At 15.8% G+C, this 23,523-nt stretch overlaps 4 protein-coding genes across 4 annotated transcripts, besides 21 other annotated features; 2 read left to right on the top strand and 2 right to left on the bottom strand. All coding sequences in view use genetic code 6, as the record gives it.

The window, feature by feature from the left end:
- Nucleotides 1-117: 117 nt before the first annotated feature.
- Nucleotides 118-743, bottom strand: IMG5_048610 (hypothetical protein; the record flags this gene model as incomplete). The annotated part of the gene is made up of 2 exons (XM_004037529.1): nucleotides 118-149; nucleotides 203-743. The coding sequence occupies 2 exons, from the start codon at nucleotides 741-743 to the stop codon at nucleotides 118-120; spliced, it is 573 nt and encodes a 190-aa protein (XP_004037577.1).
- Nucleotides 744-2,693: 1,950 nt separating this feature from the next.
- Nucleotides 2,694-2,754: a microsatellite.
- A 432-nt stretch (nucleotides 2,755-3,186) lies between these two features.
- Nucleotides 3,187-3,267: a microsatellite.
- Nucleotides 3,192-3,297: a microsatellite.
- Nucleotides 3,201-3,265: a microsatellite.
- Nucleotides 3,298-4,602: 1,305 nt separating the features above from the next.
- Nucleotides 4,603-4,643: a microsatellite.
- Nucleotides 4,644-4,729: 86 nt separating this feature from the next.
- Nucleotides 4,730-4,771: a microsatellite.
- Nucleotides 4,730-4,777: a microsatellite.
- A 1,226-nt stretch (nucleotides 4,778-6,003) lies between these two features.
- Nucleotides 6,004-6,054: a microsatellite.
- A 434-nt stretch (nucleotides 6,055-6,488) lies between these two features.
- Nucleotides 6,489-6,518: a microsatellite.
- A 714-nt stretch (nucleotides 6,519-7,232) lies between these two features.
- Nucleotides 7,233-7,269: a microsatellite.
- A 405-nt stretch (nucleotides 7,270-7,674) lies between these two features.
- Nucleotides 7,675-8,112, top strand: IMG5_048600 (hypothetical protein; the record flags this gene model as incomplete). Its single annotated transcript, XM_004037528.1, has 2 exons — nucleotides 7,675-7,763; nucleotides 7,822-8,112. Exons 1-2 carry the CDS (start codon nucleotides 7,677-7,679, stop codon nucleotides 8,110-8,112), a joined length of 378 nt encoding a protein of 125 aa, XP_004037576.1. The 5' UTR covers nucleotides 7,675-7,676.
- Nucleotides 7,841-7,883: a microsatellite.
- A 361-nt stretch (nucleotides 8,113-8,473) lies between the features above and the next one.
- Nucleotides 8,474-8,508: a microsatellite.
- A 1,074-nt stretch (nucleotides 8,509-9,582) lies between these two features.
- Nucleotides 9,583-9,617: a microsatellite.
- Nucleotides 9,617-9,645: a microsatellite.
- Nucleotides 9,640-9,704: a microsatellite.
- Nucleotides 9,652-9,706: a microsatellite.
- A 510-nt stretch (nucleotides 9,707-10,216) lies between these two features.
- Nucleotides 10,217-10,264: a microsatellite.
- Nucleotides 10,265-14,148: 3,884 nt separating this feature from the next.
- Nucleotides 14,149-14,193: a microsatellite.
- A 165-nt stretch (nucleotides 14,194-14,358) lies between these two features.
- Nucleotides 14,359-14,433: a microsatellite.
- Nucleotides 14,367-14,433: a microsatellite.
- Nucleotides 14,406-14,450: a microsatellite.
- Nucleotides 14,451-19,598: 5,148 nt separating this feature from the next.
- On the bottom strand, nucleotides 19,599-20,451 carry IMG5_048590 (hypothetical protein). The gene has a single exon (XM_004037527.1). It carries the CDS (start codon nucleotides 20,207-20,209, stop codon nucleotides 19,679-19,681), a length of 531 nt encoding a protein of 176 aa, XP_004037575.1. The 5' UTR covers nucleotides 20,210-20,451; the 3' UTR covers nucleotides 19,599-19,678.
- Nucleotides 20,452-21,115: 664 nt separating this feature from the next.
- On the top strand, nucleotides 21,116-23,191 carry IMG5_048580 (metallo-beta-lactamase protein, putative; the record flags this gene model as incomplete). The annotated part of the gene is made up of 2 exons (XM_004037526.1): nucleotides 21,116-21,140; nucleotides 21,891-23,191. The coding sequence occupies 2 exons, from the start codon at nucleotides 21,116-21,118 to the stop codon at nucleotides 23,189-23,191; spliced, it is 1,326 nt and encodes a 441-aa protein (XP_004037574.1).
- Nucleotides 23,192-23,523: the final 332 nt, after the last annotated feature.

The raw sequence follows: 23,523 nt of genomic DNA, 5'->3' as shown, positions 1-23,523 counted from the left end.
AAGATAATTTCAGAGTTTTTTTCACCTGTGTTTTTAACCATTTATGCAAATATACTGTTTTTAGAAATTTTATCATCATCAATAGAGTTAGCTAAAAGCAAAAATGGTGCATCAAACTCAGCAACTTTCCCTTGATCCATAACCAAAATCTTATCATAATCAGCAATAGTATTAATTCTATGAGCAATACTAAAAATAGTACAACCTATAAATTATTTTTTAATTGCATTTTATATAATTTCGTCGGTTTTCATATCAACATTAGCTGTGGCTTCATCTAAAACTAGAATTTTACTATTTTTAAGGATTGCTCTAGCTAAGCAAATAAGTTATTTTTAACCTGTTGAAAATAAACTTTATGCATTTGGCATATCAGTATTTAATCCATCTTTTAGTTATGAAACTGTTTCTTTCAATTCTGCTAATTATAAAGCTTCCCAAACTTCAGTATCCTAATATTAATTTAAAGGATCTATATTTTTACGGACGTTTCCTGAAAATAAAAATGGTGCTTAAGGAATTATGCTAATACTGCTTCTAAGAGTATTTAATCCGATAGTACGAATATCTACTCCATCTAAAAGAATTTTACTTTATGGCTCTATATTAGTCATTCTAAACAAAGCTTACAATAATGAAGATTTACCTGCTCCAGTTCTTCCTACACATCCAACACTTTATCCTGATTTAATACAAAACGATGTTCCTTTTAATACAAAATTCAATTCCGGTCTGTATTTCATAAACACATTTTAGAATTCAATTTCACCTTTTTAAATCCAATATTATATTTTGGATTTGTGTTGCTTTTATTAAACATTTTAATATAACAAATTATCTTCTTCTTTATTAAGTTCACCCTCGTGAGGTAAATTACATAAAATAAGTACCCTTTCTAAATTGCTCATGTAAGAATCAAAATTAATAGCATGTCTTGACAATTGAATTATCAATTCCACTATTATAGATAGATAAATTAATAATTAACCAAAATCTTTATTTTTTTCTAATGTATATATATTTATAATTTATCCTACTAATATAATGAATGAAAATATTGCTTATAAATTAAAAGAGATAGCCCTTGAAGCATTCCAAAAGAGGGTATTTGTTCTTGTGGAGTTATTGGTTAATTAATCCATTTTATTTAAAAATATCTTTACGTTTTCATATATCCTAATATGAATTATGCCTTAAATTGTTTTAGAAAAAAATGTAAACACAGGACTTCTGTTTATTATATCCAATGTTTTAGATGCCAAAATCAAAGGTTTTGAAAATTTAATCATATAATTGAATGTAAAAATTATAATAGGAATCAAAATCAAAATATAAGGGTTAAATATAGCTAAAGTAATAAAGATGTTAAAAAATTATAGAATAATTTCTAATATTTCTAACAGCATCCAACTAAAATTACTATCTAAAATTCCAATATCCGTTGAAAATTTATTTATGATTCTCCCTGAAGGAGTTTAATCAAAATATTATGTTTAAGCTTTAATTATCCTATCAACCATAATTCTATGTAGGTTTTGATTAGCTAAATTAACACAATAAGCAATTAGAATGCATTTAATATTAGATACCAAAATGAAGAAAAAAAGAATAGTACCAGAAACATAGAATAATTAATCTTTATCATCTTAATTTGAATAAGTTCCAAAATAATAATAGAAACTAGTATATAATCCTTCACTAATAATAAAAAGAAAAATTGTAAAAATAATCAAAGGAATATTTTATACCATTTTTAAATATTTTTTATAAGTTTAAAATGTTACAGCTATTTTTTCTTCTAATTCATTTGTAAATAACTTTCCTATTTTTTTTTTTAAGATTTTTATATTACTTTAACTTTTTATATCAATACTACTTTTTTTATTCGTATACTCAGAACCTGAATATTTTTTATTATCAATAAAAGTAAATTTACTTATCATTTTAAATAATACATTTTACAATTCTAAAAAATTTCCTTTATTAGTTATTTCTCCATTATCAAAAACAAATATTTCATCACATTATTATGTATATTGAATTTGATGAGTCGCTAAAATAACTGTCTTATCTTTTAAAAATTATCTAATACATTTATCATATATTTTTTTGGCTACTTTAGAATCTACAGCACTCAAAGGATCATCTAGCAGATAGATATCACTTTAGCTATATAATGCTCTAGCTAAGGAAAGTCTTACTTTTTACCCTCCACTTAAAGTAACTCCTCTTTCTCCTATTTCTGTTTAATCTTTATTTATAAATTAATTAATGTCATTTTTTAATTAGCAAACATTAATAACATCATCATACAATTATTTATCAAACTATTTACCAAATGTAACATTATCAATAAATTTTCCTGAAAAAATATATGGTTCTTATTCTACATAAGCTACAGTACCTTTTTTTCTTATTTATCCTTTAAAGTAAGGCATTTCTTCTAAGAGAAGTTATAGGAAAGAAGTTTTCCCACTTCCAACTTTACCTACAATACCATAAAAATAACCCTTTTAGATATGAATATTTATATTTTTTAATACTGGAGGTTAGTCAATTGACCAAAATCCTTAAAAGTTTTTTAATTCAATTAAATTTATGATATTTAATGGTTTTTAAATTGTATGTTATTCTTATATATATTTATATTATTTCAGAACTTTTAGCTAACATACATTCTATTATTCTATTTCTTTAAATTTATCATTGTTAATTTTAATTATATTTTAATTTTGTAAATTTATTTATATTTATGTTTCTTAATTTTTAATTTTTTCATCGACATATTCTGTATTATCAATCAGCATGCAAAAATGTTCGTTATCAATATTTAAAAATTCACAAAAACGCTTTAAAATAACTTAAACTTAAAAAATAAAAAAAAAACCTAATCCAGCATAAAAAAGCAAATTTTTGGTATTATAAAGTTATTCTAATGTAGCAAATATTTTTGCACTAGTAATATAATCATAACCATTATAATGTGCAATTATAATAGGAATAAAAGATGACAATAAAACAATTGATAAAGATGATGATCTATCCCAATTTCTATAATATATTGATTTTAATACTAAAATTAATTCTTATTTTCTAAAATCATCAATAAATTATAAAAATTAATTTTCCCAACCATATAATTTAATAAACCGAATTCCTTCAATAGTTTGATTAATAAATTTCTATTAAAAAAATAAATAAATAAATAAATAAATAAATAAATTAATAAATAATTAATAAATAAAAATAAATTAATCATAAATAAATTCCAAATAAATTATTAAGTAAATCAATAAAAGTTAAAATATAAAAATGTATTTTATTATTATTTATTTTATACTATTCTCTAATCAGAAAAATAATTTTTTTTTTTATTTATTTTAGCAGTTTTTATATTATTGTATATTTATGCTGGTATACATAATATAATTATTAGAGTACATAATAGTCCGTATCTTTTAAATCTTTCATATAAGATAATACTTATTAGAATTATAATAACAGGTAAGTAAATTAAAATAAAAGCAAAATAAAGCAATTTATCAATTGTTTCTATATCATTAGAAATCATATTAAATATTTTACCAACATCAAATTTTTATATTTAATAGTTAGACATATTTATTGTTTTTCTATATAATATATTCACTAAACTCATTCTTATTTATGCAAAAACAATTTATACTTTATTAAAAGATTAATTTTATAAAACTATAGTTAAAAATGTTTAAATAAACAAAACGAAAGCCCATAATGAAGCCATTTGTTTATTTCCAAACATAAATTCATTTATTGTATGCTATATTATTATAGAGCTTATTTATCTTGATATTATGTAATTTAATATTAAAATATGTATTATTAAAAAATCTTTTTTAAATACAGTGCATACCATATTATATATATCCTTACTAGTTATTTTTTATTTATATTTTAATTTATTTAAATATTCTTCGAATAAATATATAAATTTTTCAATTTGAGTATCTTTATTTAATTATGGTATATGTTATAAGTCTAGATTTTTTTTTTTTTTAAGAACATATTTATTTAATAAATAATTAAGCTTTGTAATATTTAGAAAAAAAAATCGAAAAATTAAGCATATTCCTAAATCAAAAGTTTAGTTATCAAGATGAAATTCAATATTTTTTTACTCATTTTTGTTTTATTCTTGCATTCTCACTTATTTTTTAGTATTTTATTCTTATAAATATTATTATATTTATTCTTTATCAAGATTTTTCGGATTTTTATTTGAATAAGATAAATCTTTTTCATTTTCATTCTTTTTTTAAAAATATAATAAAAATAGAAATTTAAAAGTAAAAAAATATTATCTTACATTTTATATTAATGAAATATGTTTGTTATTAATTTGATTTTTTTCTTGTTTTTCAGTTAGTGTTTATTCTATAAATTCTTTTTATTAATTCATTTTATGTTTTATATTTTTATTAACTAAAATAAGATTTTATATTATAAAATTATCTAATAAATAAAAAAAATAAATACTTTTGTATTAAATTAATTTATACTATTTATATTAGTTATTAATTATATATTAATAATTATTACGTATTATAAAAACAATATTAAAATTAAAAAATATAAATTTATTATAAAATATATATATATATTATTAATATTAAAAATAAAATATCTTACTGTATATTTATAATATATTTAATTTATTGAAAAATAGAATAAAAAAATAAAATATTTTATTTATAAATATAAATATATATATATATAAATATATATATAAATAACATATTATTGCTTAAAATTTTATTTATTCTTTATTATTTTTAATAAATATTAAATTTTTTATTTTAATTTATTTTTTCTTTATTTTTCATAATTAATAATTTATATTTTTGGATATTTTATTTATTTCTTATAACTATTTTTAAAATATATATATTTTTTAATTATTTTTATCTAAAATATTTTATTGATATGAAATTAAATAATACTATATTAATCATATGAATAAAATAAAATTATATATGAATTATTAAAAATATGTTTTTATTTTTTATATTTCTATAAAAAATAATTTTAGTCTTTATTATAATTAATAGCTGTATTTATTAAAATTTATTATTTATAATTTTTAAATTTTTTTATCTTTATTTCTTTTTTTAATTTACTATAATTATTGAGCAGATTATAATTTTTTTTATCATAATCAATAAACAGATTAATTAAATGAAACAATAAATAAAATAAATAGCAAATTATTAGCAAAGTGTAAATTGAGACTATTTATTATTTTATATGTATTTTAACAATAATGATATAATACTTTAACCTATACAAATTAGTATATAATAAAAATAAAATCTTATTTTAAAATTATATGAACATTTACGTTTTCAATTTCAAGCTTTTCTTTCATTCTTTCCTAATAATTACTATAAGATATCTTTCCAGTTTTAAAAAGCATACTAAAATACAAGACTGTTTAAATTTGATGCCATTTACATAATATATAAAAATAATCTATTATTTAATTAAATTACAAATAGTTCTTGATATATTTTGTCTATTATTTTTATTTATTATTAGTATATAAATAAATTATTTTTTTAATTTAGATTTTTTATTTTTAAATCAATTTTATAAATTTTATGTTTGAAAGATATATTATATAATAAGAACATAATTATAATTATTTAAATGATTCAACTTTTCTAATAATGAAATTATTTTTATAATAATTTCTTATAAATAAGCAAATATATTCAAATATAAGAAATTTTGTATTTTAGTTGGCTTTTGCCTTATTTATGTTTAGAAATAAATATCAATTATGACTATTTTTCAGCAATTTTAATATCTTTTATTACTACTTTAAATTTAGCTTTGTTTTTTAATATGATAATATTAATTAATAATGGTTAATAGATTAAAAGCAAAAAAATAAGGATGTTGGAAAAAAATAAAAGAATGTTTTTTTAAAAAATACTTAATATATTCAATAATAATTTCGTTTAAATAAACTTTAAATATATATATTTTTATAATAATTTAAAGTATAAATATTTTAGAATGGAAATAAAATTTTATTTACAAAAAAGGTTCTATTATTACATTTAAATAAATTTTTTATTAAGCTATTGGCAAATAAAATAGTATGGCTCCTGATGAATATAATCATTAGCTTTTTTATGTAATTTCTTGATATATTAAATTAAATTTTTATTTTATTTTTATAAAGGCAATTTTTAAAAAATCAAAAATATCTAGGAAAGCTTTAGTTGCTATGTTTAGATTAATTATGGGTTTTTAAGATTTTTTAATTTTAAATACTTATTAAATTCCTGTTACTTATGTATTTGTATTTATATAAACTTTTGTTATATGCTCTTTTTTAATCTTTTACGATATTAAATAAACAATTGCATCCAATTGAATATATGAAAAGAAATTAAATTTAAAATATGTTCTATTTAAATCAAATTAAAATATAATAATATAAATAATATTTTTTTTTTTAATATTATTTTTTTAAAAAAAATTGAATTAACTTTAAAGTAAAACTTTTAAAAAAAAAATTAAAAAAAGAAATAAATTTAAAAATGTATTCAAATAATTTTTAAATAATTTAAATATAAAATATATATATATAAAAAAAGGGATTATGATAATGAAATTTACGTAAATTAAGTAAAATATAAAAATTAAAACTAAAAACAATTTATTATATTTTTCTTTTTAAGAATAAAGCAATCAATAAAGATTATTTTCCCTAGTAAATATCAAGTAATCCAGATTATATAGATATTGATTTAAAGAAAAATTTCAATCCAAAGTTTATAAGACCATAATCCTAAACTAATATTAAAAGCAAAGAAAAAAATACATATTTATTTTCAGATTAGTCTAATAAAAACTTAAAATCGATTTCCCTTAATAATTATTTTGCAAATATTGATGATATAACAAATACAAATTTTGATTCTTCACTTGAATAAAATACATTTAATTAGGCGAGATAAATTAAAATTCCTTTAAATATTGCGGAGTTACATAAAATGCGGCCTTAACATATAAAAAAAGATAAGGTTTATATATTTTTCTAAATTAAAAATAATAAAAATTAAAATTAAAAAAGGAATAATTATGGATAGAAATTTAATAATATAAACATATTATAAAACAAATAAAATAAGAAAATTTAGTATTAAGAACAAAAAATATGACTTTAATAGTAATATAAAAAAAATTAAATTTTTTGAATACAATTTAATTTCTTGAATATATAAATAGAAAGAAAATCAAAAATAATTAAAGTTAATTGGTGATGTAGAAAATTATCTTTAATAAAAAAATGTTACAAGTAATCCTAATTTTACAAATACAAATTAAAATTTATTGATAATAAATTTAAAAAAGTCTATTTAAGATTTGAAAAAAGATTTATAATAAAAATAAAATTAAATTGATAATTATAAAAAAAATGTTAAATAAACCAAAATCTAAGAATTATAAATTTGTTTATTTCATTCTTAAGAAGAGAGTTTACGATTAAAAACTTTATATAATTAATCACTTAGTGATTAAAAAGCTTTAATTATGTAAGTTATTTTATTTGTATCAATTTATATATTAATATATTTTAAAGGGCCTAAGATTATAATAATTATTAAAAAAAGTTACAAAAATTAATGAGTAAAAATAATAATTTAACGTAAAAAATTGAAGAATATGAAGGTGCTGAAAAGCTTTTAGAATAAAAAATAATGGAATAAGACGTAATTATTTAAAATTAATATCCATTTAATTTATAGAATTAACAATATAATTAAATAGGGATTGTTGGAACAAAAAGAAAAAATAAATAATTAAAAAAATGAATTAATTAAATAAATGAAAGAATAATAATAAAAAAAAGATTAGGTTTATTTTGATTAATTAAAAGAAACAAGAAGATATAAAGAATATATTCTATAATTAGAGAAAATAGCTTAAAAAATATCAGACGAAGATAGAAAATTAAGAGAAGCGTATATAAATTAAAAATAAATAAAAAACAAATATAATAATAAAAAGTTAGGAGTAAGAAAAAGAATGTAGAAAAATTTTAAACGAAAAAGAAGATGAAATATAAATTCTAAAAAAGTCAATAAAAGAATTAAATAATAGATTATAAGAAAAACAAGCTTTAGAAATAAAAGATAAAAAATAAACATAAGATGAAATAAATAAGCTATCTGAAAAAATAGAAGAGTTGAAAAGCAAATTAGATATATAAAATCTAGAAAAATAAAAAAATAAAGAATTACATCAATAAAAATAAAACTAATATTAAAGAAGTATAAAAAATATACAAAATGATATATAAAATACTTAAAGAAGCAATCTAATTTAAACTAATATTAATAATACAAATTAATTATAATAGTTTGATAGCCCTTAAAATATATATTGTTAAAATTTATAATTTTTTGAATAAAATAATTTATAAAATAATAAAAATTAAAATCAGAAAAATTAAAAAACTACTCAATAATTTAATAGTAACAAAAATATTAATTATAAGAAATTAAGGATTGTTACACATGATGATGTCAAAGATTTAGGTTTTTTTTTTTTTTTTAATTAGAAATATATAATATTAAAAAAATTAAAGGGAAAGAGTTAAATATGAGATTTTCAATTAAAAAACTTTCATTAGATGAAGTATTATTTAAACTTTTGTCTGAATTAGATTTAAAATCGAATTAAATATCTGTTTAAGATGTTTATAAAAAGCTAAATGAGTATAATATATAATTTACATATAAATTTAATTTTTTTATCATAGTGAACCTTTTAATATTTAAAATAATGAAACTGCCTTATTATTAGCAAGATATTTAGTCGAAGATAACTCAAATCTTGATTATATTGATTTTCACGAAGAATTAAGTACAAGTGTGGTAACTTTTAAAAGTAGATTTAAAAATATTATATAGCAGATAAAATTTTTAAATGTAGAATAAGAATCAAAACTGCATGAAGATATAACTTTAGTTATAGATTAATTTTCAGAAGGAATTAAATAATGTTTATTATAAAATCCAGCAGTTAAAAAATCAAGATAGTTTACTTTAGAATAATTAGATAAAGCTTTTCAATTTAATTCAATTAAATTTTAAAAAGATTAATATGATTATTTAATTTTAAAGCTGTTTGAAAGTTCTAATACTATTAAATATTATAATTTAGATGATATTTAAGATATTTTCAAAAAAAAGAATTTTGTCGTTTCTAAAAGTAATTTAAATAATATATTTACTTTTATATAATTTTTTTTTTTAGATACTAATAAGGAATAAAAAAAATAAACTAAGAAAGATAATTAATATGCATTATAGTATAATTGAAAATAAAAGAAATATTAAATATTATAATATTTATTAATTAATAAAAACTATGTACTGATTTAAAAAAATATATATAATTAATTTATAAATTTCTTAAAAAAAAAATTAAACGATATATCATTTACATATTAAAAAATATTTTTATAATTTATATATAATATTTTTTCTGAGTAAAAGTTAGTAAAAATGTAAATTACTTTTTTTATTATATTTATTTATAATTTATATTATCTATAATTTTTTATATAATAAATTTTATATAATAAATAAGAATAAATAAAATATTTATAAATAGAAAAATAAAAATTATTAAATTAGAAAATAAAAATGCTATAGAAAGTAAAAAAATAAAAATAAAAATATACTTATTATACTTAATATAATATTAAAGACATCAATCAATAAACTATCTCCTCAACCTATAAAAAGTAAATAACATATAAAGTAATTAATAATATAAAATCAAATATATTGATAAAAGATAACTTTGAAAAAGACACAAAATAATAACAGTCTCCTAAAATATTTAATGATTGTTTTATTAAAGGATAGAAATAAATAGTAAATAACTAAATCTCGTCGAACGCATATTTTCAAGAAGCATTGAAAATAGGAAAAAGCATGGACCCTATAAAAGAATTTCCAAATGCCTATATTAATTTTGAAATCGAAGAATTAAAATAAATGAAATAACAAACTCAGATAAATTAAAATTATAAAAACAATAGCAAATTTTAATATAATTAAAGTAAAAATAAATAATTTTCATAACATAATAATATTTTATTAAATGGAGATTAATAACTTTAAAAACCAGTTAAATACTCTGATATATTATTAAAATAATAATAAAAAAGTAAACAAAATAATAATAAGAATAATAATAATACTACTTAGAAAATATTTAAGAATCTTTTGACTATAGATTTTAACACTTTAAAAAATCAGCCAATGTAAAATAGTTATTAAAATAAATCCATAAAAATAAGCTCTCATACCCCAAACATAAAAAATTCTTATAAAAATAATAAAAATGTATGTAAAAACGCGTTAATTGAAATTCCAAAAACAGAGCATACTATTCAAAAAAGTAAGTTTTTTTATTAAAAAGATATATGTATTAAATAAAATAAGTAAAAAGCAAAACTTAAATACATTAAAGACATTAATATAAATAAATATAAAGTAATAAAGATAAAAGTTTAGAATTAACAAATCATGAATATTAAAGTAAATAAATTAAATCGACTTAAAAGACACTTTAAACAACAACAGAAAGCAATTCAGATGCAATATTGAATGAAAATAATTTTTTAAAAGTGTAGTTACATAATTTGTTAAAAGCGAGTAATTTAAATGAGAAAACAACCGAATAGATATAATAATATGAAATAAGGATTTAAAATCTAAACGAAAGTTATCAAAATAAAATAGATAAATTGTTAAAATAAGTGGAATATTATCAAAAAAAACATAATTCCTTGAATAATTATAATACAAATATTTAACCTAACTAAGATTTGAAGATTAATAATAGTAAAATGTATGAATAATTTAGTAATATTTAATAAAAGAATATACTTTTGATAAATAATTGTGAAACTTTAGAAATGAAATTACAATAGATGAATGAATAAATGAAAAATATTTAATAATAGTATACATTTATGTAATAACAAGATAAAAATAATAATCAATTAATAAAAGATATAGAAGAATTAAAAAAAGAATTATAAGAAAAAAATATTTTAATAAATTAATTAGAAATTAATTTTAAAGTAAATAAAATTAAAGATACTTCTTAAATTTAAGAAAGTAAAATAAATGAAAATTAAAAATATAAAGATTTGTAAAATTAATATGAAGAATAAGAAAATATCATATAAAAATATTAAAATTCCATAATTTAATTAATGGAATAAGCCGAATAAAACTAAAATATTATTCACAATTTATAATTAAGTAATATAGAACTTGAATAATAATAAATTCAAAGTAAATTAACTGTATAAAATTTATAAGAAAATATAAGAAATAATGAAAATGTTTTAAGATAATATGAAAATGAAATTAAATAAATAAATGCTTTGGTATTTTAATTAGAATAACAAAATTTGTTCTTAAAAAGATAAGTTAAAGATAAAGATTAAATTTTATTGAATAGAATTGAAGAAAAAACAAAACTTCAATAAAATTATTATGATTAAATTTTAAATTTAAATAATAATTTTGATAGTTTATCTGAATTAAATTAACAATGTAAAAATATAGATTGTATATATAAAATCTAAAATTAAGATTATATTAAATCGCAGTAAAATTAAAAAAATTAATATGAAGAAGTTATGAATTAATATAAATAATTATAAGAAGAGAATTTACAATAAAAATAAACAATATTAAAATAAGAAGAAAAAATCAGGTAATTAGATAAATTATTAGAATAATAAAATAATATGATTAAATCAGACAAAGAAGGTCTATAATATATGTAAATCTAAACATAATAATAATAAGAAAATTGCGAAATCGAATCTAAATAGCTTTAAAATAAATTAAAAATTCTATAAGAAGAAAATTAGTTTTTATAAAATAAAAATGAATAATTAATAATTGAAACTGAATAATAAAAATTATAAATAAATCAAATGTTTAATAAAAGCTTAGAATATTAATAAAAATATGAAGAATTGAAATAGATGTATGATTCAATAGAAAGTTAAATTAAAAGTTAAAATCAAAATATATTATAATAACAATAAAACAATTATTTACCTTAAGAAATATAAAATATAAAGATAGAGGAGTAAAAAGAACAAGTAATATATCTTTAATAATAGATATTATAATATTAAAACGAAAAATCAGCTGTATTTGAAAATTAAAATAATAAAATTACCATAACTTAATAATATAAAACTATATAATAATATTTGGATAAAATAAGTCAACAAAACTTATAAATTTAAGAATTTACCTAAACAATTTAAAATCTAAATAACGAAATAATTTTTTTAAAATAATCATCAAACTAAATTTAAGAATCAAATGCATAAATTTAAGATGAATAATTTTAATAAATAAATTAAAAATATGAAGAAAAAATGACTTTATTAAATTAAAAAAAGTTTCAATTTTAATAAGAGCTTGATTCATTATAGTTATAATTATCACAGATTGACTCTGAAAAAGAATAAGAAATAAAAAAATAAAATATAATATATATATAATCACAAAATTCGCATTAGTAATTAGAAATATTATAAAATTCAGAAAAATTAAATAATTTAAGAAATGTAACAGAATTATAAAGTTAATTAAATAATTTCTTGAATAAATGTAATCAGTAAATACATGTTCTTTAAAAAGAAAAATTATTTTTATTGAAAAAAATAGAAGAATGCTAAAGTTAATTAACATAAAATAAACAATTAGATGTAAAAAAAGATAATCCTTAATACGATGATAATTATTTACTTTTACAAATGGATTAATTAATTAATTAATTATCATAAAAACAAGAATAAATATAGATTTAAAAAATCTTAATTTAATATTCTGTATTTTTATTGTAGTATGAATAGAATATTTTAATTGAATATAAAAAACAAATTTAAAACTTAAATTCTGTAAATAAATAATAAGATAGTTAATTGTAAACACTATAAAATTATATAAATTAGTAGTTACAAACATAAATTACTTTTTAAAATGATAGTATTGATATAATTTAAAATAACTAAAAATAAGAATTGTCATCTTTTTAAAAAAATGAATAAAGTTTTGAGTTAATTAAAGATTTGTGTTTTATTAATGAACAAATTCAAAATACACTTGAAGAAATACAATAAAGAAAAAGTTTTGAAAAAGCTTATATTAATGATGATCATTATTTTAATAATTTTATTTAAAGTATTCAGGATTTAAACTTGTATATAGATTAAAAATTATAGTAAGTTTAATTTAAATATTAATAATAAGAAAATATAAATAACTCTTAAGAAAATGAATAATATTAGATATCTATTAAAGAAATATAAAAGAAAATATAAGTCAAATAAATTTAATATAAAAAATAAATCTTTGATATAATTTAAACAATTAATCAATAAATGGAAATCTAAATTGAAAAAATTTCAAAATTTACTAAACTTAATGAATAATAAAAGAATTATGATGAATTAGAGTATGAAAAAATAGAAAAAAAACTTTATGCATTCTTTAATTCTGATGATATAGTTTTTGAATCTTAAGAAAATAATCAGTAAAAGTAAGTAATAATAGATATTTAAACATTAAATAAATAAATTTAAGATTAATGTCTAGATAAACAAAATAGAATTGGTATAAATAATTATTAATAAGATTAAGAAAACTCTATTTATATTAAATATTAAGCTATTATTTATTGCTTATAAAATTAAATTAAATATTAATAAGACTAAATTTCTAGGCTAAAGGATATTCAAAAATATATAATAAGCTTATTTTCAAACTAAAATACTGAAAAATATTAAACTATCTAAGAAAGAATTTTAAATAAACTTTAAGCTTAGAAAAATTATGATTTGTTTTTTAAAAGTATTTATAAATAAAGTAAAAAATATGATAAGGATATAAAGACAATAAATAAAAAAAGAGATACTAATAAAAATATATTTAATAAAAGAATAAAAAAATTAAAAAATATAATGAAAATTTAGATAAATAAAAAAGTAAAATATAACTATAATAAAAAAAAATATATATTTAATTTATAATAATACAATAAAAATTAAAAAAAGGAATATATGATAAATTAAAAAAAATAATTATGGATTAAACAAAAGAATATTTAAATAAAAAGTATATAATTATAAAATATAAAAATAGATATAGATAGTAAATAAAAATAATAATAAAATGATTCAATAAGTAGATATGTAAATGAGATAAATATATTAAAATAAAAAATAGATTAATTGTGTTAAAATTATAATTTATAATAGAAATAATAATAATAATAATAATAAAAATAATAATAATAATAATAATATTAATAATAATAAAAATAATATTTATAATCTTAAAAATTATTATTTTTTCTAATTAATAAAATGAAATATTTAATATATAATATAAAATAAATGAAATTAATTAACATATTATTTTATTTTTAACTAGTAATAATAATATATAAAATGAAAATTTAAACATAATACATTAATTAGATTAAAAGAATTTAATAATAAATAAACTCTTAAACGAAAATAATTTTTTAAAACATACTATATAATTATAATAATAAAACTTAATTATTTATGATAAAACTCCAAACACATTTTAATTTATAATATTTAAGAGAGTGAATATTAATTATTATAAAAATAAGTTTTATTTTAAGAAATTTTAAAACTAAATGAAGATATTGATTGTAATCTGTAAAAAATATTCTTAAATATGTAAAGTTTAAATTAAAATTGCTAAAATTAAGAAGATATTTTTCACTCTTTTTTAAAAAATATTCTAGATTTAAATTAAAAAATAAATGAAAACTTTAAAATAATCGTGAATTAAAATTTAAATGTGGGAAAATATGAATAGAATATAATAAAAAATATAAATGAAATAAATAATAAAATTTGTGAAGATATAGATAAAGTGCAATAAGATTTAAAATATTAAAAATAATTTGAAAACGAGAATGATCTGTTCTTAGAAAAAATTAAAGAATTAAAAATTTAAGATTGTTCATATATTAATAATATAGAAGATAATATAAGTAAAGAAAATTAAGTAAAAGATATTTAAATTTTGAATAAATAACTAGAAAAAGAAATCGTTAATTAAAATAATCGACTTTTAATAGAAAATAATGAAGAAAAGTAAAATGTCTTTGGAAAAATCTACTAAAAAGAATTAGAAATATTTAATTAATAAAAAACTATTAATTAATAATAATAAGAAATTATAAATTTTCTAAAAAATAGTTTATATAAAAATAGTTAATAAATTTGTTCGTGTATAAAGTTTGATGATTTTTAAAAATAGTTAAAAAAGTTGGAAGAATTGACTGAAGAAAATCAAAAAACAAATTAAAATATGCAAGAAATAATATTAGAAAAAGAAGACTTAATAGATTAAAAATATCAATAAATAAAATAATTAGAATTAGACCTAATTAATTAAAATTTTATTTAATAAATCTAATCTTTAAATTAAGATATTAATAATACATTAAATTAAATAAAATCAAAACATGAGAATAAATAAGAAATATAAATTTTTGTTGAGTATATAAAAAATTTAAATGAAAAGATTGATAAACAATTAACTAATATTAATTTTTAAAAAATATAAGTAACATAAAAAACATAAGACATAAATTATAAAGAATTCGAATATTTAAAATCAATATAAAATTAAATTTTTTAAAAATAAATAAAAAATAAATAAGAAATAGTTGAAATTATATACAGTATAAAAAATTAAATTGAAAAATAATTAAATCTAAATGATAATATATAATTAAATGAAGAAAGTGAATAAGTATATAAAGAAAAAATAAATTATTATCTGAAAAAAATAGAAAATTAATCATATAATAATTCCGAATTATTTAAATTAACGAATGATAAATAATAAAAAGAACAAAATTTATTATTAAATGAGATAGTATAAATAAATTAAGAACTTTAAACATAAATAGAATAGCAAAGCTAACATCTCTTTTAATAATAAGAAAACATAAATAATGAAAATTCTCAAAATATAATATTGGAAAATAGTCAATGTTTTTTTGAAATTTAAAAAAGAATCTTATTATAACAAAATGAAATTATTGATATAAATAAAAGTTTCTTTAATAAAACATTTAAAGATGAAAATTTAATTAAAGAAAAAGCCTTGCTAGAAGAGAAAATTTAAAGTCTATAAATATAAAATGACGAAAAAAAGAAAATAATAAATGAGTTTGAATTATAGAAATAACATTAGTAGACATTAAATGATTAAATTGCTGTTAAAAATAATGAAGAATTCTAATTTGAATAAGAAATATTTAATTTAAATAAATAAATAGAAGAATTTCTTTCAAAATCATAAAAAAATGAGATAAAAGAAAACTTATTAAATGAAATTATTTAATTAATTTAAAATTTCAATAATGCAATAAATTCAATAATTTTTAAAATTCAAATTAATTTAGAAAATAATTAAGAAAAAGAAAGTTAAGTAGAAAATCAAATATTGGATTAAATAGAAAAAATGTAAATAGATATACCTAATAAATAAAAATAATGCAAGCGAAAAATTATAAAAGCAATCTAATCTATAAATACTTAATTAAGTCAAAAATTAGATCAATTTGAATAAAAATAATAAAAGCAAGGGTAAAAAGAGGAGGATAATAAAAGTCTTTTAAATATTTTGAAAAAAGAGTAAGAATTCTAATTTTAAAGTTTTGATAAAAATATTACAAATGAACTCATAACTAATTTTATTAAACTAAATATTTAAACAAAATAAAAAATGAACATAAATTTATATGAGTAATCAGATTATATAATTACCCATGAAAGCCAAAGTGAACAAGAAAATAATTTTAATTAAAAAAATGAAATTAATTATTCTATTAAGGCAAAAGAACTTGAATATTAAATATAAGAATTAATAATATAATATAATAAAAATAAATAGTCTTTAAATGAAAAAGAAATTTTAATTTAGACATTATAAAAAGAAAATTAAGCTTAAAAAGATTAAATAAAAGGTTTAAAAGTTTAAATTCACTAAAATAACTAATTTAAGGAAAACGAAATTTCATAAATATCATTTTTTTAAGAAGAATAAAATAATTCTTTTATAATAGATTATTAAGAATATTTAAAAAATTTCCAAATATTAAATGAGAAAATGGAAAAAGTAATGGAAGATATAACATAAAAATAATATTAATAAAAATTTTTAACAAAAAAAGATAATTTTATTGAAGAATGTATATAAAATATTGAGGAATTAAATACATTAGTAGAGAAAAATTTATAAGAAATAATACAGAAAAAAGGGCAAACTTAAGAAATAGATAACGACTTTTTCTAATAAATTTTATTTTTTTAAAAAAACTAAATTGATTTATCAATTAAATAAAGAAAGTTCAAAGATAAAGTTATTAAAGTAATTGATTAAGTTAATGAGAGCTTATAAAATAAAATTAATTAAATTAGTTCTGGAGATAAAACTGAATATTATTCTTTTGAAGATTAAGAAAACGAAGATATTTTTTTAAGTATTGACCAAAGAATTTAATAAAATTTATAAATATAAATATAAAATAATTATGAACTTAAAAAAAAATTATCTTCTGATTAAAAAAATCAAGAGTAAAATTTAAGTTAAATTAGATAACTTAACATGAGTTTTGAATAAATAATTTCAGGATTTTAAGATAAAATTGAATTCAAAGATATTTCTTAAGATAATATTAAAAAAAATAATTCAGATTAAAATCAAAATAATTGAATTGAGCTTAGAATATATAAAAAATTATATTATATTATATTTTTTTATTTTATTTTATTATTTGTATAAAAAACTTTATTATATATTTCATAAATTATAAAACTTATTTTATTTTTAAAATTTTATTGAATAAAATTTTAAAGATAATTTATTTAATATTTTTTATAATATTCAATTTTACATATATATTTAAAAAAACAATATATTTAAATTCTTTATATATAAATTAAAAGTTAAAATTTTTAAATATAAATAAATGCATAAAAATAGATTATATTTTTAAAATCAATTTGTAAATAACTATAATGAAATAAATCATTTAATAAATTATGTACATCATATAAAATAATGAAAGAATCATTCAAATTTAAAAAAAAAAATATCTGCTTATATATAAAAATAGTTGTACCTATTAAAATTTATTTGAGAAATTAAGAAGATACGACTATAATAAAAATGATACATAGTGTTTAGAAAATAAATAATAATTTATATAAGAGACATTTTATGATAAACTAAACTATATTAATTATAAAAATAAAAATAAATAAACTTTTGTTTATAAAAAAAATACTTATAAAAATTTAAAGTAAGAACAATAATAAGCATTAAATAAAACAAGTATCTAATCTATTAAAAAAAAGAAGAATTAAAAAAAATCAAAGAAAAAAGGAATAATATTAATAAAAATAAACAGTATAACTTATAAAAAATAATAAAGCTATTAGATGATTTATAAAAAATAAAAAAATAATTAATAAATAAAAAATTAAGATTTAAAATTTTCTAAAAATAATGCAATATCAGTATATTTGTAAATTAAAAAAAATATAATAAAAAATTTAAAAAGATTATATAGATAATTTAATAAGTATAATTTATATATGAATTACATAATAAAAAAAATATATTTTATAAATATAATATATAGTTTTTTATTTACATGTATTTATTAAAATCTAAAGTAAATATAAATATTGTATATTGGAAAGTATTGATAAAAGTATTTAAAAATAAAAAAAAGATATTCTTAATATATAAGATAATAATATAATTTATTATATATAATCTTAAAATTTATAATAATAATTGTTTTTTCGATTTAAATTATAGACTTATTTTTATAATTAAAAAATTATATTTATATAATAAATGAAATTAATATTTTTGTTTATTTTTATATATTATAATTATAAATTAATTTATTAATTAAAATTATAATATTTTATATTTTTATATCTTATTAATAAAAATAATTATTTTATTTATATCTTTTATATTTATAAGATTTTTTAAAAATTTATAAAATGAATATCAATTAATATTAATTTTATAAAATAAATTTTTTATAATTTTAATATTTAAAATTTTTCTATATATATATTTTTAAACAATAATTTTATTTATAAAAATTTTATAGATAAAATTAATCTTTAAAATTTTAAATCACAAAATTATTAATTATAAAATTATTTAATAAAACAAATTAAAGTATATAATTTTTGTAAAAAAATAAATCAAGAGAAAAAATTATATTCATTAATAATTATAAAATATATATATATATATATAGGAAATAATAAATAAAAAAAGAAAAATAAATAAATATGTAAACAAATAATTTACCATTCTCGGGTTTATTTTTTAACAATACAAATAATTTCTAATAAAACCCAAGTTTCACAAATATAAAATTAATTGAAGATGCACAAAATATAGAAAACTATACTTTAACTTAATTATAGCCAAAACTATCTATAAACAATAGCATAAATTAAAGTTTAGAAATGAAAAAATTGGCATCATTATAAAAAGAAGAATAAAATTTTGACTTCTAAAACTAATAATTTCCTTTATACAATACATAAAAATAACAATAATAAATTGGTGGGCATAGACAGTATTATTATAATGGTTTAGATAATTATAATAATTAGCAATTTTTGATAAATAATAATAATAATTTTAATTTAGAATAATATTAAAATCCATATTTTTTTGGAAATAATTAATATTTTAACCCAGCATATTCTTAATAATAAATAAACAATAATAATTATATTTTTAGTGATTTGTAAAGATAAAATACAAATAACAATTTCTTACAGAAATAACAAATAGACACAATAATTGAAAAACAAGAAAAAAGCAAAGATGAAAATCTATAAAATCATAATGATCATGAAGATGACAATTTAGAAAGTCATACAAGGCATAAAACTGAATGGCCTGTAAGAAATAAAGGAAGAAGTAAATATTAATAATGCAGACATAGAAATATTTTTAAAAATTTCGGGAATATTTTCAGAAAATTTGTTAACTTTCATACTCATTTTACATAAAAAGCTTTAAGAAGTCTAGGGAATAATTAATATAAATTAAAAGAATTCTAAAAGTGGTTAAAAAAAGATATTCGTTTTGAAAATAAAAAAGATTTTATTGATGGTTGGACTGTTTGGGCTGATGAAAGCCCATAAATTCGATAATTTAAAATTCTTTTAAAAGAACTTTCAAAAGACTTCTTTTAAGATTATATTCTTATATATTTATTAAATAGTAAATTATAAGATTTAGAAATACATTTAAGATCAATTGGACCATGTCTTAGTTCTATTAATAATCCTAGTTAATTGTATAAATTTAGACCTATTTGAAAAAAAAAAACCATTATATTAAATATTTAGATAACTTGTTTTATTATTTTTAAAATATAATTTTGTTTATTTTTTAGATATATTTGTATTAATATATATAGTAAAAAATATTTAATTAAAATAATTTTTTTATAATATTATCTTCTTTTTTTTTTAATATAAACTTTTATATAAAACATTTATTATTTTATTCTTGTTATTAATTATTTAACATTTTTTTAATTAATATTTTTTGTTTACAAAATTATATTTATTATCTACTTTAAAGTATTTTTATTCGAAATATTATTTTTCATTGGTTTTTGTATATAAAATAGAAAATATATGTCTATAACTATATAAATTTAATTATTAATATTTTTCAAAATTTAGTAGAATTAGTATATATATTTTATTTAAAGATTTTTTCTTTTTAGAAATATTTTTTGTTCATATTAGTTATTTTTTCTGTAATTTTTTTTAAAAAAATTCAATTAACCAAATAAAAGTGAGAAAAAATGAATAACAAACATAATTTTTTATCGTGTTTAAAAAAAAAATATATATAAAATAACAATATAAACAAGTAATATGTCAATATCATTAATGAATGTTTAATATAATGATTAATGTATATAAAAATATATTTTGTTTCAAAAATAATTCATAACAACATAATTAAGTTTTATTTTTTTAATTACATAATAAATGTTATATTTAAATAATATTTAACTAATATATTAATAATGTTAATAAAATATTTAATTTTAATAACCTAAATCTATCTTATATTAGTTTTAATAATTAAAATTAAAATCATAACATATTAATATTAAAATATTTTTTAAGTTATAAAAATAATAATTATATATATTATAAAAATAAAAATTTCAAATTTGTTTTCTCAGTATTGTCCAATATAAAAATACTAAGAAAAATATATAAATATTATGTTTTAAATAATTATTACTTTTAGGTATTTTTTTTTTATAAAAACACAATCCTATTATCTTATATATTATTTTTATAAAAATCTTTATTGAAAATAAAAATTAATTTAATTTTTTTATTAAATATTGTCAGAAAAAAAAGAAAAAAATTATAAAAATGATAAACAAAAGAATCTAAAAACTTTACTAAAAAACATTAACTTTTTAAAAACCTTCATTTTTCCGGTTTTCTATCATCTCTATAAAATCTTTACAAAATCAATTTTAAACTCAACCCTTTACACAATTATCTTTACCAAAATACCCTTCATTAAAATATAATTTCTCATCATCAACTTATTAAATTATTACAGTAAATACCATAGAAGCTCCCGATTTTTATATATAATAACTTAATACAAAGTGTTTATCACTATATTCCTATTATTTAGAATCAGCTGGGGAGGCAATAATAATAGATCCTTTAAGAGAGCCTGAACCATATTTAGAGATAGCTTAAAAACGTAATACAAAAATAAAATACATTTTCGAATCTCATTTTCATGCTGATTTTGTTTCTGGGCATCTTTCTTTATAATAAAAAACAGGAGCTTAAATAGTATATGGTCCAAATGCAGAGGCTAAATATTCTTTTAAAGAAGCTAAAGATAATGAGATAATTTCATTCGGAAAATGTAAAATAAAAATACTCCATACCCCTGGGCATACATTAGAAAGCTCTTGCTTTTTGCTTTTAGATTCCTAAGATAAACCTCATTCTGTATATACAGGAGATACTTTATTTCTTGGAGAAGTTGGAAGACCTGATTTAGCAGTATAATCTGGTAAAATAACTGAATATGACCTCGCAGGTTTGCTTTATGACAGTTTGCATTAAAAAATATTAACATTACCTGATAATGTGATTATTTTTCCATCACACGGAGCTGGTTCATCCTGTGGAAAAAATATATTAAAAGGACATTCTTGCTCAGTAGGGATGTAAAAGAAAAATAACTACGCTCTATAAGAAATGAAAAAGGAAGACTTCATAAAAGTCGTTACAAGTGAATTGCATCCTCCTCCTCAATATTTTTATTATAATGCTGCTTTGAACAAATAAGGATATTAAGATTAAAACAAAAAGAATGAATTAAAAGTTATTAAAAACGCAAAAGAAATTGAGAAAATCATTAAAGAAAATTAAGCTCTAATTCTTGATTGCAGAGATGATATTTCATTAGGATTTTTAGAAAATTCAATTAATATTGGACTATCTACACCTTTTGCTGTTTGGGTTGGAACTCTTATTTAACACGATATTTCTTTAATACTTCTTACAGATAAAGGTAAAGAATAGGAAGCAGCTTAAAGATTATATAGAATCGGATATGAAAAAATCATTGGATTTATTGAAAGTGGAATAAATTGTGGATTACCTATTATACCTTTGAAGCATTTAGATACTAAGCAATTCGTTTAAAAGGCAAATAATTAATCTAATTTTATACTTGATGTCAGAAATAAATCCGAGACAGATGCTGGAATGTCTAAAAATGCGAAAAATATTCCACTTCCTTTACTCGGAAAGTAGTTAATGGAATTACCTAAAGATTAAGAAATATTTGTTTACTGTTAAAGTGGAGCTAGATCTAAAATGGCTGCTACTATCTTAAGCTTAAAAGGATACCATAATGTTACTATTTGCAACTAAGGATTCCCTGACTTAAAGAAAGATGGACTTAATATTTGATTTATTTCTATAATTATATATAGCTATATTTATTTAAATTATTAATTTGATTTATAATGCTTTTATATTGTTTTACGGTCTATATTTAAATTAATATGAATTAATTAAAACTTTAAATAATATAAAATTTTATAATTATACATTAATAATAATATATATAAATTAAAAAAAATAGTTAATATGGAAATATTTTATTCAGAATTTGAAAATGATCTTGAATAAATAAATAAAGGAGGTTTTTCTACAATTTATTTATTAAAAAAAGATAAAAATTAATTTGCAATAAAAAAAATAACATCTGGAGACGAATAAATACTTCATTAACTAAGCCA

Source organism: Ichthyophthirius multifiliis, assembly GCF_000220395.1.
Source record: "Ichthyophthirius multifiliis unplaced genomic scaffold scaff_1120509250121, whole genome shotgun sequence".
In the NCBI taxonomy this organism is placed as follows: domain Eukaryota; phylum Ciliophora; class Oligohymenophorea; order Hymenostomatida; genus Ichthyophthirius; species Ichthyophthirius multifiliis.
This window is presented reverse-complemented; position numbering and strand designations above follow the sequence as displayed.